Source organism: Macrosteles quadrilineatus, unplaced genomic scaffold, assembly GCF_028750875.1.
Source record: "Macrosteles quadrilineatus isolate MER2022 unplaced genomic scaffold, UCM_ALF_1.0 Scaffold_5__1_contigs__length_97177068, whole genome shotgun sequence".
Classification (NCBI taxonomy): Eukaryota; Metazoa; Arthropoda; class Insecta; order Hemiptera; family Cicadellidae; genus Macrosteles; species Macrosteles quadrilineatus.
In genome coordinates this window covers 38,562,431-38,581,124 of record NW_026542598.1, presented here as the reverse complement: position 1 = coordinate 38,581,124, position 18,694 = coordinate 38,562,431, and the positions used below count along the sequence as shown (strand labels likewise).

The following is an 18,694-nucleotide window of genomic DNA, read 5'->3' as shown; positions in this document are numbered from 1 at the left end:
ATAAATCTTTGACTATGTTTGCTAGAAATAATTGCCAGTATGCAAACTCTTGCTAAGTGTGAGTACTATTATTTAAAAACATACAACATGCCGGATAAAAATTCTATTTAGAGTGAGGTAAGCAATTGATTAAGATATTAATAGATATAGAAATTATAGTGTATAGCCAATAAGCTCAAACATTTTAAACGATAAAGTACGTTTAAGATATTATCTGTAATATCTATATATTAATAGGCAAGCATGTTTCTTTAAAACCACTTTTTCTCAGCTCTTGTACATTGTAGGGAAAATTTACGCAAACTGTTAGAAAAATATTTTCCTGTAGGTGTGCAGAATCCCTTTATAAATTAAAATAGGCTCAAAAATAAGCGCAAAAAATCAATTTAACATTTTAAAAAATTAACATGGGCCTTATGGGTTGCCATGCTGGTGACGAAATAACAACAAAATATAAACAGAAAATCCAAACATATGGAAGAAATTCCAATCACATGTTTTATTTACAGCATGGGGTGAAAATAAAGTCTGTACATCACATCACATATTTTTGGTAGAGTTTTCGACCCCTGGACGACCTCTAGTACTCTTTAAAGTGCACACAAATTCAATTAATTATAGGTCCATAATCCATAATTGACATTTTGAAAATTAAACCAAATTGAACTAGTACAGATTATAGGGTGATAGTAAAGATACAATAGTGCAAACATAAAAATACGCTAGGGGTAGTAAAATCCGCTCATTTTACAAAACAGGATCGAACACACCAAACGTTAAACTCTGATATGAGAGGAAGCACTAAATTGCAGTTTTTCCTAAAGAGATAACTCATCCAATAATTTATTTTAGCCATTGGATAGCAAATATTTTACGGAAACGTCCTGTAATGTTGATCATGTGTTTTCTTGTCTACGTGCCTCAGCCAGAGGACCGGTAACGCACTCTCTCGCAAGTTAAAGGTCGCAGATGTGGAAGTCCAGCCCAGAACCACTTTCTCTGCTGAATATACAAACGGGACATGATGTCCGGGCCGTGCATTAATTGCGCCAAACAGTTCCTTAAATGCTCCAAGCCCTCAAAGGGTCCCAACAAATGTTCCTTAGTTGCGCCAAGCCCAAGCCAAGCAGGGGCGAGTTTCCGACAGAAGGAATAACCTTGTTTACATGCCATCCTAACCTATCCTAACTTAACCTCATCCAACCTAACCTAAAATAATTTAACCTAAGTTAACCCACATAACTCCTAGCCTAACCTGACCAATTATGCAGTCAAAGAGGGCTGTCACTTGCGGCCCAGATAATGAACTTTTCGAGTGGCTCCCTGAAGTAGTTGGCGCAATTCAGGAATACCCAACTACCTCAGGTCAGTTGGCACAGTAAATACCAAGCCCGATGTCGGTCCGTGACCAAGGAAAAGCTTGAAACTAACAAAAAGACTCAAAAGTAATGCTATGGTTCATTGAATAGTTATTTTGATTAGTCAAAATATCTATAGAATAGAAATAACTTATTTCTCTTGGAAAATATGAATTAATTATGATACAAAAGCATATTTAATTTGTTAAACGGGACTATTTTCTTCGGCAAAAGCAGTGGACGTTTTTTACAGCTGTAAAATGTACAGCTGAATTCCTCAATAGCTGATTCCTTTTTTCGGTCTGTGGGGAAAAGACATGCTTTACACCGTCAACCACTGAGCTAGAGATACAACTGGAGGTGCAAAGTTGATTTCGAGACGTTGGCCACCATTTGTACTAGGGGATGAATTACATTGTACTCAGTACATTTGAATGTGGGATTGCATATACATAAAGCTATGAGCCAATGCGCTGTTCCACTAGTTAGTACCAACCCAAACGTGAGTTACCTTGTCAGTGCTATCTCCAGTTGTATTTCTAGCTAAATGCTTTACACCTAGAGCAACGCATGTATTAAACAGCTGTTTTGCTGCAGTATAACTTCAACTCAACATCCTGTGACGTTTTTCCTCATCACTCTAGACCCTAATGACGTCAGATGTCCAGTAGATCCTGAGGTCCTGCCACTTTCTCTAGGCGCGTCAGTTACGTCATCTCATTCCTGGCGTTACCTCATCGGACTACCGATCATCCGGCCTCTCGACCTTCCGGACTGGTCCTTTCAGCTTCTAACGTTCGGCAATTTGTTTGGTATTTTCTTCATTTTTTCTCCAGTTCTCGTTACTTAGATCTTAGCGGCCACGTCCTCGTTGACATATTCTAGCTGTACGAGTAGTTTTATGTATTTGATTTAGAAAATTGTGTTAATACGTGCTTATGGTACCCTAGTTTGTTATTTCATTCATTCCAACAATAGCATGAAAAAATACAAACAAGTACAATAAAGATGGATCTATGATTGGCATCGTACAGACAAACCTCGATAACAAGCCATTAATCCCCTTGGATTGAATTGATTCTACCCTTAATCACATTGTTATTGCAAACCTCGATAAGAAGTCATCATTGATGACAAGTCTCATTTGAAAACCCCCATGGTCTTGATATCGAGGTGTATTTGCATAATATAACAACTTGTTTTTTAACACATTAGCGAGACGCGATGAAAACTCGTGGTTCTTAAAAGAAGAAGAAGTAGAAACATATTAATAATAATAATAATAATAATAGTAATAATAATTATAATAATAATAATAATAATAATAATAATAATAATAATAATAATAATAATAATAATAATAATGATAATGATGATGATGATGATAATAATAATAATAATAAGAAGAAGAAGAAGAAGAAAGTGACGTCACTACAGATGAGGTACTGTAGCGAATATCGCCCATTGTGTAGCAGTAGGTCATCTCTTCACCATATGGGACATAACTGTAGTTCCGTCTCACTTTAGTTGACTACATCTGAAGAAGTAGTCAATGTTTCATCACAAGGGCATCAAGTTTTGAAGGAGAGGAGTCCAAACTTCACCCACGTTTGGCATTACGAAAATCAATCTTCGTTGGAACATTAAGTTGGCTGGATAATTTATGTGTTTTTGTTTTCGCCGGTTACACAACTACGGTACAAACAAAGGTGGAAAGGAAGTTGGTGAATTGTGTATACAAATAATTTTGATTCGGTCAATTTCGGTTCGTTAATTTCCAGAAATCTTTCTAACCTGTATTTTTTTATTAAGCTACTAGAGACGTTTTATGTCTACGAAAATTTGGACTTTTAGCGTTGATGTAGGTTTATAAATTTACTTTTGAATAATACTGCATGGGTAAGGCTTTTATATGTTAATAATACTGAAGTAATCAATTTCTTATTTACAGACCAACCGTTGTCAATTTTATTAACACAGAACAAAGTTAAATACCACTCTCAAGATTGTGCAGTTCGATCCAAAGAAAAGTCAGTGGATTTTTGAAGGTTCAAAACCGGACCCAGCTGTTCCTTAACAGTGGGCTTTAAATAAATGATCCTGGCTAATGAAACAACTGATCTTAGTCAGTAACAAAGCTACTCAGATTATCACACAACATTCTGCACACATCCTTCACTCATATTTGGGTTTAAATACGCATATAGGTGGCGTCCCATCTAAAGTAGTAGTAATGATAACAATAATAATTATTGTTATCAGTTGGAAATAAATAAACAATAAGTTGTTTCAGTTTGGCTTGGTTAAAAAGTATGCTTATTTGACAGAAATCAGTTAATGAAATCATTCATGTTGGTAGCTTAACACGTCCATTTTTCATTCTAAACCCTAACACAGGAATGGAATAGGCCTAATCATGTAGTCAATATAAAATAACAGACGATTTATTGCCACAGTTTGCTTTTTAGGTACCTATAATAAAAACAATCAGTCAAATAACCTTAATAGCTTTACAAACACTCAACTGTTTATAAACAAAAATCTGGAGTCACAGAATTTTCTACCATTTTTGTTAGTTCCCGAGGTGGTGCGGAAGCTACCACAACGGTGACTACAGTTACCGCGTAACAGGTGATTTTACGGTCAGCTGATGATCAGCTGTTTTCTCCGTCTGACAAGTAGGCTGGGTACAATGGTTGACCCACCAGCACACTTCCAAGGACGGAATACGACAACTGTTTCACAGTGGGACAGATTCCTAGCCCTGGCGGGGTGCACAGCATGTACCTTGAATTGTGCAAGTTTTGTGTATTCTCAACATTAATGAAATAATTTTTTTTTTCTTTCTTAACCTATTGGAGAAAATATTGTTTGGATCCCCGTCAAACAATTTATACATTTTCATTTGCTATAAAATAATGATAAAAATCTTTTACCCCATAGGTATCCCAATTATTTTAAGCCATTTCAATAAATATAGAAGATCGTGTTGAACTAAATATAGCTTGGAGTATTGATATATAAAGGATTGCCGCATATCTTTGAAATTTATAAAAGCTCATATGTAAACTGTTCTTCTGTTCTTACTTATTGAAAATGAATAGCACTTTTCATATTTTAACTAAACTTATGGTTATATTAGTTATATTACTTACTCAAGATACAAAGGCTCTTTTCAATATTTTATTATATTATTACTATTACTACCTAACACGATACATGTTTTGTAGTATCTACGTTCATTTATTCATGAAACTACGTCATTCATTCATGGAACTTATATTCATTTATTCATAAACTACTATCAATCATTCATGGAACTACGTTCATTTATTCATGCGACTACGTTAGTTCATTCATGAAACTACGTTAATTCATTCATGGAATTATGTTAATTCATTCATGGAACTACGTTCATACTTCATAAAACTATGATAATTCATTCATGCAACTACGTTCAGTTATTCATGCAACTACGTTTATTCTTTCACGCAACTACGTTCATTCATTCATGCAAATACGTTCATTCATTCATGCAACTTCGTTTATTCATTCATGCAAGTACGATCATTTATTCATACGACTACGACTACATAATGCATTTTTTTATTTGGCTGAATAAAGAACAGAAGACTATGAATAAAACATTGGTTACAGCAGGTAAGCAGGTCTACTTCATTATACAAAAGTCAATATAACGTACAAATGTCATTGAGTTCATGCATACAATTTTTTTCAGGCAGGATGACTTCCATATACAACAACACCGTCTACAATGGCCTCACGAGCTACTGGGACTTTCTCTTCACAGATCTCGCCGGTAAGTTCTCACGTTCCAACATATCCATGCATGATTTAACATGTTCATGCATGATCAAACGTGTTTAGCTTAGTGAATTGGCTATAAACTACGTTACTGTTTTTCATTAGTTCTTGTGAATTTTAAAGGCGATTTTTGTAAAATGACTTGTTAGTAATATAGTCTGTATGATGAAGCCAGGTTAAGTCTCCTGACCATAAGTCTACCTGGAACCACAGACAAGGGAAACAAAGACAAGGGAAAACTTTTATTTCCTTAGTCAATGCTGGAACCTACCATGGCCTTAAACCATCGGCCAGTTCCCAGTAGACTGCCATGGGACAGGTTCCGTCATACAGACTATATTATGCATTGTGCTTTAAAAGATTTTGATTGGTTTAAAACAAATACTAAAATCATGTATGGTTTTTATCTAGGTTTTCTAAAATGTTTTGGATAAAATTTAGATACTAATATTTTGGTGTGTATTCTGATATTTCAAGGAGCAATAGAATACTCGATTGTATCACTCAAGTCCAGAAAATTCACGATCCTATTGTAAATTCAGAAACATCTAAATGTGTTCAGTCTAATGGTCAAGAGTGCTAATATGATCTCAATATCTCTGTGGCATGTATATTACGTACAAAGTCCGATTTACTCGGGAATACTGTAATACCAAAGAGCAATCAACAGTAAATAAATACATATTTTATTTGGTCTACATGAAGGTAAATTACAATAAATAATAAGTAACAATCAAAACGCTCTTATAAATATCGGGAAGAAACGACTATAACGCTAGCTGATACATAAGGATGGTGAATAATCTTTTAGGGTAACTATACTGTAATGTATAAACCTAAAAGCCAAGCGAGAACAGTTTGAAAAAACACACTTGGCATACTCAACATGGCGTTTAGCAATTAATTCTCTTTGAATAGTGCGAGTAGAATTTTCTTCCTATTGTAAAATTTGATGCCTACTTTAGTGTTTTTATGTTTCGTCAGTAACCTGGATATATTTTTAGTTTACAACAACCCAATCAGCTGATCAATCTAAAATCTAGCATCAGCTGTTGAGACTTTCCAACCTTCACGCACCGATGACATGTTCTGATCTATGAGGTTAGGTTAGGTTTGCTCTTTACTTTCAATCAGGCAGGCCTATCGTGTTTTGCCACCAGTAATTGCCGCGCTCGTCCCTAGGGCCAAATTCACTTTCACTTCTATAATTTTTCGGTGCAGATGTTAACCACAGTTTGTTTCATAGACGGACAAAACTGTCTGCGGTCCCAGAACTCTCTACAGACCTTGGTATCATTTCTGGACTAAAAGCAGACTAAAATATCACTTTAAGAATTTCCAAAACTCCAAAAGTTGCCAGTACAGCTGCCATTTCGTTTTTTACTAAACTTTTTTTATTCAATAAAGGCTTTTTGGTCAATTGAAGTTTGCTGCATAGCAAAGGTTTATTTTTAGATTAAAATGTTATTTTAATATAGTGTATAGTTTCAAAATAGCGGTCACTTAATAAAAAAAAAATAAATATCCCTGTTAACAATTAGCTAAAACAATCAGCGGTTTTATTGTTAGTTTGGTCTCCAGGTTTTAAGGATTCGATCAAGGTTAGGATTTCTAATCAAATCGTAATAATGATTGTAAAAGAATTACGTTTTTGTCTCTATTTTTTACTGTCATCTAACCAAGTATCATTACTTTCTAGCTACAGAAGAGACATACGGTACAATTAGAGCAATAAGTCTTAGAATATGACTGGCTTGTGCTTGTACCATCATTGTTGTTTTGGCAACCAATCGACGCCTTAAATCAATCGGACGCAATTCAGATACATAGACACACTGCGTGTATTGCAGTCTTTGCATTAACTGTGGATTATGGATACTACACGATTCTTTCTTCTATACTATTGTAAAATAAGCCTTTTTTAACGCGTTCATTGAGTGAAATGATTGGCTAAACATTATTTTTTGGGAGGTATAATTTTTACATCTCTAATACTCTTATGCAATACTAATACTACGTAGACTACTATAATACACACACCAATAGACTAGGGGAGCGAGCTGGTCTATTCATAGAGCGACCTCTTCAGTACACCGGACGCTAATGATAAAATTGTCTTCAGCTGAAGATAAGGATGAGAAATCTACTAAGGGAAGAATCTACTAACTGTTTTATCATAGACAATTTGTTTCTTGTTATATGAGTTATTATAAACCTCGTTTAACCAAATAAAACGATCTATTCATAAACAATAACTCGTCTCCTACAGTACGGTCCACGAGAGTCTGCAGTTAAGGGAGGAACCTATTTACCACGTGACTTCAAAGGAGCCAATGAGGACGGTGCGGTGTTGCCTAATCAATCTAATAATACCAGCTGATTTGAAAATATTCTTTAGTATATTTTAATAATTAGAGAACGGGCGATGTCGCAACGTCGCTCGGTGTCGTGCCAGAAGCGACCGTGCCAGAAGCGACCCGTGCCGCTAGCGACCCACCAATTTTCTACCGTGCCGCTAGCGACCCAAGAATTTGGAGCGGGAGGCGAGTATGAATTAACGCCAATTCAACTTATATTCTTAACAAAAACTAAACAAAATTTCACTATAAAACCATTTAAACGATTTGCTGTCACATTAAATACATTACAAAGTACTCCTGCGCAGTAGTCCTGCAGACTAAATTTATTCCCATTTGGGGAAGAAATAATAGTTGTTTATGTAAATTGTATCGTATAATTCATACGAATATACATTTACCAACACATATCCAAAAATAAATAAGCAAACTATAACAGTTTGTAGACTCCAGGTGCATTTATTGTAATAGGCCTATTTGTTTTTTTATTCGTTCGTGTATGTTTGTGTGAAAGTTTATGGACATTAGTAAACAATGATAAGTATTTTTTTTCCAACTGCAATGTTTTGACAATGGTGGATACAAGCCGAAACATGTAAACAACCTACTATTTGAACTGTTTGTCGGATTATAAGGTATGTAAACTTATTTATCACATTAAATATTACAGCTCAGGAGCTAGAATGGAAATGAATTATAACCAAATTACTTAAATTACAAATTACATATATTTTTTACGAATGGTGTTTTTGCTCTCTCGGGGCATCAAAACGAAAAATAAAATAGGTCCCGGGTCTAGGTCTTTCAATGAGACGTACGGTAATAGCTTATTCCCTAAATGGAAAAGAGTATTCTAGCACAACTAAATAAAGAAGATTTTGAGGTGTCTAGTCATAGTATGGCAGCTTACAACCCCTGATGTTGTTGACCTGCTATCACTAAAAATGACTAAGACTCTACTAACTCAAAAATAATAATATGAGGCAAGAAAAGGGTAGGAATTTATTGTAGAAAAACTCTATATATTTATAATGACGAAGCTATCTATACAGCTGATGATTTAGATAAAAAAAAAACTCCCAAAAAATTAAAACGCTTATAAAAATTGTGGCTTTTGTTATGCCTATAATCCCGGTTATGTCACAAATATTGTTTCTTTTGCACCTGCTAGTATGTTGTGGTAAATGTACGATTTGTATATTCCAATAGCTCCATTGCATTGTTATTAATTATCTGTCATAGGCTATATCACCAAACAGTTTATTGCTCTTAATTCGTCTTTATACAAATCTTGTTTTTTTTTATTCCAACTGTTATTGTTACACAAATAAAAAAAAACTTTGTAGCCAGACCGTTGATTTTTTATTATGAAAGTCCCTATTTGATTGGCTGTGTTTTCTGAACTGAAATATGTTTTTCCTAAAGATCAATTTCAGTATTTCATTTCAGTTTCGAAATATGTTTTGGAAATACAATTACTTCTATTATGCAGTAAATTTGGGGGAAGGGAAGGAATCATTTATAAACATCGGAGGGTCATTTTAAACGTAATGAAATGAAATAAAATAGTCAAATGAAAACAAGCTGTTGTAATTAGGCCTACGCTTTACAACAGGCAGGACGTTGAAGAAAGAGTCCAACTATCTATTTCAAATCCTAATCCAAACATAATATGTTAACAATAATTGTTAACACGCCAACTTCATTAAACTCCAAGAAGCCGCTATCTCCAAACAGGCTAGTAGCAAAAATCCAAAGTTTGACGATTCGAATGGTTTCTGCTTTTTGAATTTTTAAAATGAACAAGCATTTCATAAAACCACATTAGGACAGGACGACGTCTGTCGGGCCAGCTAGTGTTTTATAAATATCTATTTTTTTCTTCAATTTAGAATATTTATTTACTGATAGAGGAAATTTCTCACGCACGGACAGTAGCCTATGTGAGGGGGATTTCATATTTAATGACTATGTCAGTATATTATTACATAACTATGGCATAATTATAAAATATGTACTGACAAAGTATTGTAACATAGTATTTTACTTACTGAAATAAACATTATTTTGATTATATTTGATAAACTACCTCCATGTGAAATTTAGATCTTTTGAGTGGTTCCCCTGCGATTAAGTAGTAGACCTATACAAACACACATCCACCATCTCATATTTGCATATTTATTTAATAAATTGAAAAATAAAGAAAAGATAAGTTAATTGATTATATTTGGCTTTTATAAAATGATAAAAATTCAAGAAACATTGTTTGATTAAGTTACCACACATAACTCGAGTCTATGCTAGCAGCTGGTAACTAGAGATGCTAAAACAGCTCTTTAGGCGAATATTGGGCTCTTCCAGGTGGTACATACTATAACAAGAATAGGATTTGTTTATAAGCCATTAACACCGATTTGAACAAAACATTGTAAAACCCTTTATCAAACAATGGGTCGCTAGTGGCACTCACGCTACTACCAGGGTCGCTTCTGGCACGATTTTTGCTGGGTCGCTTCTGGCACGGTCGCTTCCGGCACGTAATCCGTCGCTCTAATCCAGTCAGGCTAGTATTGGTCTAGGCAGTCAGTATTGGCTGCGGCGAACTGCAGACTCTCGTGGACCTATTTAACCAAACAGTACAGCAGAAATCATGAAATCAATTCTGAAATAGAAATAACATTTTGTTGACCTTAGTGATCAGTGTCACAGGACAAGAACTAGACACAAAAAACTAGCTTCAAAATTTACAATGGGATGAGAAGTGTACTTGTGTTTGTTAGTCAATAATTGTAGTTCAATTATCAGTTATATCCTTGTTTCAGACCCCCGCACCAACAGCTGGCCTCTTATAAGCAGCCCAGTCCCTGGACTGACGATCATGGGGGCCTACCTATACTTTGTCTTGAACTGGGGCCCAAAGTACATGTCGCATCGCAAACCCTTCAGGCTGACCAACATCCTCATAGTCTACAACTTCCTACAAGTTCTCGTTAGCGTCTGGCTGTTCTGGGAGGTATGTACTATCGTATACCACAGCAGGAACTAGGTATTCTATTACCATGCTAGAACTGTGGCTAGATTTAGGAAGTTGAACTGAGCCCCTGACAGAGTGCTCTTTAGTCGGTATTATGGAACCTGTCTCCTGTCTCCTCAATAGTCAAGATGAACACTTGACCTAGTACTTGTTCGCAGGCCCTGGATGGTGCATGGTTGTACAACTACAGTTGGAAGTGTGAGCCTGTCGACTGGTCTTGGACACCCCCCGCTCTTAGAGTCTGATTACAGTAGTGAAGATGAACACTTGAAATAGTACTTGTTCGCAGGCCCTGGATGGTGCATGGTTGTACAACTACAGTTGGAAGTGTGAGCCTGTCGACTGGTCTTGGACACCCCCCGCTCTTAGAGTCGCCCGCGGTTTCTACATCTACTTCCTGGCTAAACTCACCGAACTTTTGGATACGGTAGGTGACGTTTGTGCAATCCAATTACTGTACACCAATAATGGAGTGTAAAATCATTAATCCATTCGAGATAAGTTTAAATACAATTTAGTGGCTTTATAGCAAAAGTTCAAATAGAAGCTTTAAAATATTAAGTCATCAAGAAAATAAACATTGACGTATGAGTTATTGAACGCATAGAGCTCCTAAGTTTTCGATAGCCTAAAATGACTAACCAAGAGTTAGATACGTGTCTAGCTAGGTTTTGTTAACTGCGGAGTCTAGTCTGTTATAACAGAACTGTCGCTCGCCTGAGTTTCCAAGGGGAATATGGAGCCCAGTACTTACATGCAATTTTCATCAATATCGCAAATACAACAAATACGATGTGATATTATGGAACAGCCTCTGTTTTTATTTATAATACTAAACAATGACTATTATTATCGCTATTGTTCACCCTGGTCCCATTAATAAAGCACTGGCCGCCGCACCGTTGAACAATACCAGTAGTCCAGGATCTGAAGGGGGTTGAGCATGCATGAAAAGGGTGACGCAATTTTATTTCTGATTGTTGTTATAGGCACTATATTGATCACGAAAACGCATGTCGTCGCCCCCCAGCGTGGTCGACAATCCGGGGGGGAGGGGGGCAATATGGCGGGGGGCGCCGTTTACTAAAACGCCTATAACTCGTGAACTATTCTAGGTAGAACATTGCAATAAACGTCAATTTACTCATAAAATTATGATCTTTAAAAATGTTAATGTAGTAAAATTCGTATCTTTGATGGTTTTTTAGTTATTTTATATTGAAGCTAAAAATCAATATGGGGTTATGGGGTTAAAAAAGGTTTTCCCATTTTTGACCCTAATAACCAAACAATTTGCAATTTATTTCTTAACCCATTTTGTAGAGCTTAAAAAAAGAAATAATTTAGTATAGCAAAGGGCTGTTGTATGCCTAACGGTTATGGATATAGTTAAAAAAACTTAAATTCAAAATGCCCATGTTATTCTTACGGAGAATCAAAAAAACGGTTGTAGTTTGCTTATATATGGATATATATTATAATCAAATTTAGCAATTTTGTTTATTTCATACTAAGGTATCAACATTTCAATATAAAACTCACCTCAATACCTTCCCTGTAGCAGCAAACCTAGGTACTTATTATAATTCATTTTATTTAAATAGGAAATAAAGCTGACAGTTTTCAGGGAATATTTGAATATAATATAATATTGAGTCTGCAGGTTTACTGCAGCAGGGGTACTTTTTAAAGCAACCGAAATTACAAGTACCAAGAGACACCTTTTAAGGATAAACATAGCTTTTATGTTTGTAGATCTATGAATAAAAAAAATTTATGAAAAATCAGGAAGAAATTAGAGGAAAAACTGTTCTTTACTTAGGTTATTTTTACTTAACAACTAAATTTAAATATAAATGCGGGGACATTGTGATTATAGGTTATATTATTGTAGGTGTTGTAGGTTATATTATTTCACATACCGTACCTTTAGTTTGACAATATGGGCTGCAATGTTGATAACAGTGACCGAAACTACAAAAGGAGTTTGAATGTTGTATAAAATAATTTCCTTAAGAATAACGAACAAAATATACTTTATATAAAAAAAATTATTTTTATTTTAACAAACTATATTTACAAGTATTGTAATAGTTATACACGTCTTAATACATCATTTCCCATTAAAAATTTGTTTAATGAAGTTGTATGTTTGTAACTTGAGTTTTTCTCTCGTTCATTACACAATATATGTAACTACACTTATTCTTCTTCTTCAGAATACATTTTAGTTAGTGGGTTTTTGCAATTGTCCTTACAAGTGCAATAACTACAGCAAGATGAATGGTTTACAAAGCATATACAAGACGTTTTTTTGCAGTTTTTACACGAGCAAGGTGGGATTAAAGTGTCTGGTATGGCTGGCTTTGTCATCAATAGGGGCTTTAATGTCTTATTATCATCCAAGAAAAAACCAAATTGTGTCAAGTCTAAAGGCTCCACAAATGGAATAGTGGAATTTTGCCAATAGTACAGTTGAGCGGTGCACCGAAGGATATGATGGCGGATGAGTTGGAATGTGCATGGCAAACAACCAATGTAATTTACTGCTGATGGGGATGACAAGAAATGAATATATCGGCTTTCATCACAAGTAATTCCCTTTTTCTTAATAATTTTTAAGTATAGAACTTCTAGTTGTCGAAGTTGAGCATCATCTAGGTCTTGTTTATATAACAGGTGGAGCGTATCTAAGACAAATTCTGATTTTTTTGCTAAGTTGAAAGCATACTTTTTAGTACCTAGTTAGCTAGGTTCCTAGTTAGGAAGCTAAATGACATCCCAGAGCCCTTTTCCTTTCTCCAGTGCCAGCTACTAACCACAAGGTATGACAGCCAATATCCTTAAAATAATGCCAGAATGAAACCGCTAATACAAACACGTCTGTGTCTGGGCTGTGAATTATAAGGTTTACACCTTTCCCATTTCGCAATGAGTCATATGCATGAAGGAAGATCCTGGTATCTGCTTCGTTCTGATTGGAATTTAGGGTTGCATAGTCTTTTATTAGTTGGTCTTCTGATTTTACATAACAGTTATTTTCATTTTCAAAACTACCTGATACAAAAAATTGTTTTTCAACAGGGACGGTTATGTTATGGATTATGTAATCCGATATGTACTTTACAAGGTTTCTTTTGTTTTCGGGAAACGCTATGTAACAAGGCCACTGTTTTGGTATCTTGGTTAAATCGCTGTGCATTTTGATAAGCAATGGTGACTTTCCTGAACTTCTCAAATCATTTTCCCCATTTTTAAGTGATGTACTGATGTTACTGTATCGATCATACACAAGGTCCACTCGTATTTCCAACACGGTTTAGTGTTATGGAAATTTATTGTGAATAATATCATAGACTAACGAACACAAGTAGACTTCTCATCTCAATGTTAATTCTAAAGCTTTGTTCATATCTAGTTCATGTTGGCGACACTGGGCGCTAGTGTCAACAAAATTGTATTTCTATTGTTTTACGGTTGATTTTATGATGACTGCTTTTTTCGGATATGAAAAAAAGGGACGAGCTATTGTTTATGGTATATTGATTTATTTGGCTTCATAAGTTTTAAAAATATCTGAAATAACAAGAAACAAATTTTATTTAATAAAAACACACCTCTGGTACCAGATGATCTACAAAGATGACAAATTTACCTTTAAGAAGTATTTTTAATCTACAATATTTTTAATTGTATTAAGACGTGTATAACTATTACAATACTTGTAAATATAGTTTGTTAAAATAAAAAGAATTTTTTTATATATAGTATATTTTGTTCGTTATTCTAAAGGAAATTATTTTATACAGCATTCAAACTCCTTTTGTAGTTTCGGTCACTGTTATCAACATTGCAGCCCATATTGTCAAACTAAAGGTACGGTATGTGAAATAATATAACCTACAACACTTTGATATCTCATGATACTATCATGAAATGTCCCAGCAATTATATTGAAATTTAATTGTAAAGTAAAAATAACCTAAGTAATGAACAGTTTTTCCTCTAATTTCTTCCTTATTTTTCATCAATTTTTTAAATTCATAGATCTACAAACATAAAAGCTATGTTTATCCTTAAAAGGTGTCTCTTGGTACTTGTAATTTCGGTTGCTTTAAAAAGTACCCCTGCTGCAGTAAACCTGCAGACTCAATATTATATTATACTCAAATATTCCCTGAAAACTGTCAGCTTTATTTCCTATTTAAATCAAATGAATTATAATGAGTACCTAGGTTTGCTGCTACAGGGAAGGTATTGAGGTGAGTTTTATATTGAAATGTTGATACCTTAGTATGAAATAAACAAAATTGCCAAATTTGATTATAATATATATCCATATATAAGCAAACTACAACCGTTTTTTTGATTCTCCGTAAGAATAACATGGGCATTTTGAATTTAATTTTTTGTAACTATATCCATAACCGTTAGGCATACAACAGCCCTTTGCTATACTAAATTATTTCTTTTTTTAAGCTCTACAAAATGGGTTAAGAAATAAATTGCAAATTGTTTGGTTATTAGGGTCAAAAATGGGAAAACCCTATTTTAACCCCATAACCCCATATTGATTTTTAGCTTCAATGTAAAATAACTAAAAAACCATCAAAGATACGAATTTCACTACATTAACATTTTTAAAGATCATAATTTTATGAGTAAATTGACGTTTATTGCAATGTTCTACCTAGAATAGTTCTCGAGTTATAGGCGTTTTAGTAAACGGCGCCCCCCGCCATATTGCCCCCCTCCCCCCCGGGTTGTCGACCACGCTGGGGGGCGACGACATGCGTTTTCGTGATCAATATAGTGCCTATAACAACAATCAGAAATAAAATTGCGTCACCCTTTTCATGCATGCTCAACCCCCTTCAGATCCTGGACTACAGGCCTAGGAACCAACCCTTGGTTCGCCTACAACCACAATTATTACAATCAGCTGTTTACAGGTGTTCTTTGTGCTACGCAAGAAGGACAAACAGGTGACATTCCTGCACCTGTATCACCACACAGTGATGCCAATGATCTCGTGGGGCGCCACCAAGTATTACCCCGGCGGCCATGGCAGCTTCATCGGAATGATCAACAGCTTCGTGCATATAATCATGTATACCTACTACCTGCTAGCAGCTCTGGGGCCCAAGTTACACCCTTACCTGTGGTGGAAGAAGTATATTACCACGCTTCAGCTGGTTAGTATCAGTACATTGATCAACTTTTCATTTTATATCTCATTTGCAGGATTTTGAGTACCTTTGTCAGTGTCATTAAATAGTAGATTGGACATACTATATTGAATATATTGGATTATATATTGGAACATTTTCTACGCAACCCAAACTACATGTACCGTGAATCACCGTTTAACGACAAAACATGCAATGTTGGTATCCCTGTTTCCTTTAACTCATTGTGGATCAGCTGATGCACTGTTGCATTTTTACAACAATCTAGTGGTATGTGTTTTTGTTTTATACAGTTCCGGTTTCCAATTTTGACAAGTATATTAATAGTTGATTTTAGGCACTGGAATCAAACTTCGAAATTTAATTTCAAACCTTTCTTGCATAAGGCAAATGATTTACTGAATTTACTGTAATATTCTTCTACAATCATACTCTTTGAGCTTAGGAAAACACCATGTTGAGCACAATAAATTTCTAATAACACAAAACCTCGTAGCAAAAATGCATATCAGCTGATCGGCACTGAAGTAAAGAAAACAGGGATACCAAACCAACATTCTAGCTTGCTTTGTCGCTAAACAGTTTCTCACGGTTTTTGTTATATGGGCCTAAAAACACCCTGTGGATCTTCACAACCATCCTGCATTTGATTTTCCTACTGCCCTTGCCTCCACGGGGAGAGATCGAAGAAACATTTTGATTCTTCACCGCCTTGTCCAATGCAAACTGCTGGATGGTTAAGCGATTGTTCTTGATGTAAATTAAATTTTATCAATGTCCATGTCACAAGGGCTAAGGGTAAATGCTCTAACGATGCATTTTTTCTCAGTTGGAACACATAATGCTCCATCCAAACTCTATGGTTCTTGAGTCACTTAATTATATACACAATATTTGTCTGCATCAATTGCCGTGACAAATTTATAAGTAACAATGTTACTCATACATTGATAAATGTATAACAATGTATGTATACAGTTTAGTTTCTATTTATTATTAACTTTTCCAGGCCCAGTTTTGCATAGCCTTCGTCCACTCCCTCCAGCTGCTGATCTACGACTGTGAATATCCACGGTTTTCCCTCTTCTTCATCCTTCCTAACGCAATCTTCTTCTACTATCTGTTCAACGACTTTTACAACAAAGCCTATCCAGAGAGAATGCAACAGCTGCGAAAGCAGAAAGAACAAAAAGATACAAAGGCAGAGTAAATGAATGAATGGTTGTCAGAAGTGGCATGATGTTGAAAATGGGGTTTCCTGAGAGTTCAGCGTGAATGAGGAAGTCATACCCAGTTTTCAGGCAATGATTTTAGGTTATATTTTTGTGACGACACCAAGAATCTGTGATTCACGGTAAAAAAAGAGGAAAACAAACTAATGATAACGACTTCTCAGCCTTGAAAAGGTTTTTCCCATTTTGTTTATAAATTGCTTGTTTACTGATTCAATGGGGAATTGTGCAATTATTGACAATGAATAGAACCAGACCTAATGAGATCTGGGGATCTTATGAGTGAAACTAATTTTGCAAGATGTAGACTTTTGTTTACATTTAGTGGTTCTTCTTGACCGTGTAGCTAAAAACTCAGTCGCAGATAAACTGTGGTTGATCTGGACACTATCAGTGGTTTAAACTATGCACAGTACTTGGATAAACAATGGTACAACCTTTACAATAATCTTGGCAGTGTATCTAAAGTCAATGATGCATCCAAGACAACGACCATTAAGGTAATAAGCAGATTTTTCAACTAAACAAAGTCAACTGGATATCATTATGTGAGTAGATTGTTGGAGCAATGTCGTTCTGTAAATTGTCAAACTTCAAACTTATTGTTATTCCAAAGACTACAGTTAATTGTAATGCCGTTTTGTTTACTTAAGTTCAATTAAACATGTTTGTACTATATGACGAGCCAAAAATAATACTGAACATCCTAGTATAGTACAAAGATAAAGACTGTTTCTGGGTAGAAATATTTATATGCAGATTGAATGTGCTAGTGTAAAACACATAGAACAAGAAATGTTTAAACTTACGTTTTTTATAAACACCACGACACAGACTCTATATAGAGGAAGAGGACTCGTGTAACATTAAAAATACCCCCGCCGCAGCAAACCTGCAGACTAAGCGAATTTCCATTTGACTGATTGGATTTACACTGAAATGTCTACTTAAAAATATAACATTTATTCTCTATTTAAATATAATTAGTTTAACTAGTACTTAGGTTTGCTGCATCAGGGAGGGTAAAACTGTTTTTTTTTTGTAAAACGTTAATAGTTAGTAAGAAATAAAAACATTTTCCAAATTTGATCAAAATATGTTCATAAACAAGCAAACTACAACAATTTACTTATTCTCCATAAGAATAACATGGGAATTTTAAATTTACAATTTTTTGGAATTTTCTCCGTAACCATTAGGCGCATAATAACGCTTCAATATACTAAATTATTTGTTTTTTTAAGCTCTACAAAATGGTTCGGAAAGAAATTGCTAAATTTTATGTTTTTTGGGTCAAAAATGGGAAAAACCTATTTTTACCCCATAAAACCCCCCGTAAACCCCCGTTCCCATGGTCCGATCATGCTGGATCGCGAACTCGTTCAAATAAACGTAGGTTTACACGTTTGTACCAAATTTCATCAAAATCGGATCATTTTTGCTCGAGTTATCGTGCTAACGGACACACATATATATATATATATATATATATATATATATAATTTAATTTAGGTGTTCACTTTAAGGCTGCTGATATATTAAATATTTAAGTAAATAAGTACAACTGAGCACCCTGAATATATCAGGGTGCTCAGTTGTACTTATTTACTTAAATATTTAATATATATATAAATATATAAATATATATATATATATGAATTTGAACGGATGGTGTTTTTGGCCTCTAGGGACCTCA

At 34.8% G+C, this 18,694-nt stretch overlaps 1 protein-coding gene across 1 annotated transcript in view; it reads left to right on the top strand.

The window, feature by feature from the left end:
- LOC128994833 (elongation of very long chain fatty acids protein 7-like) overlaps positions 1–18,106 on the top strand; it is a 28,646-nt gene extending 10,540 nt beyond the window's left edge. The window contains exons 2-6 of the mRNA XM_054419639.1: positions 5,098–5,178; positions 10,366–10,556; positions 10,867–11,004; positions 15,530–15,772; positions 16,776–18,106. Of these exons, the coding sequence (XP_054275614.1) occupies positions 5,103–5,178; positions 10,366–10,556; positions 10,867–11,004; positions 15,530–15,772; positions 16,776–16,976 (849 nt within the window). The 5' untranslated portion in view covers positions 5,098–5,102 and the 3' untranslated portion in view covers positions 16,977–18,106. The remainder of the gene's footprint in view (positions 1–5,097; positions 5,179–10,365; positions 10,557–10,866; positions 11,005–15,529; positions 15,773–16,775) is intronic.
- The last annotated feature ends 588 nt before the right edge of the window (positions 18,107–18,694 follow it).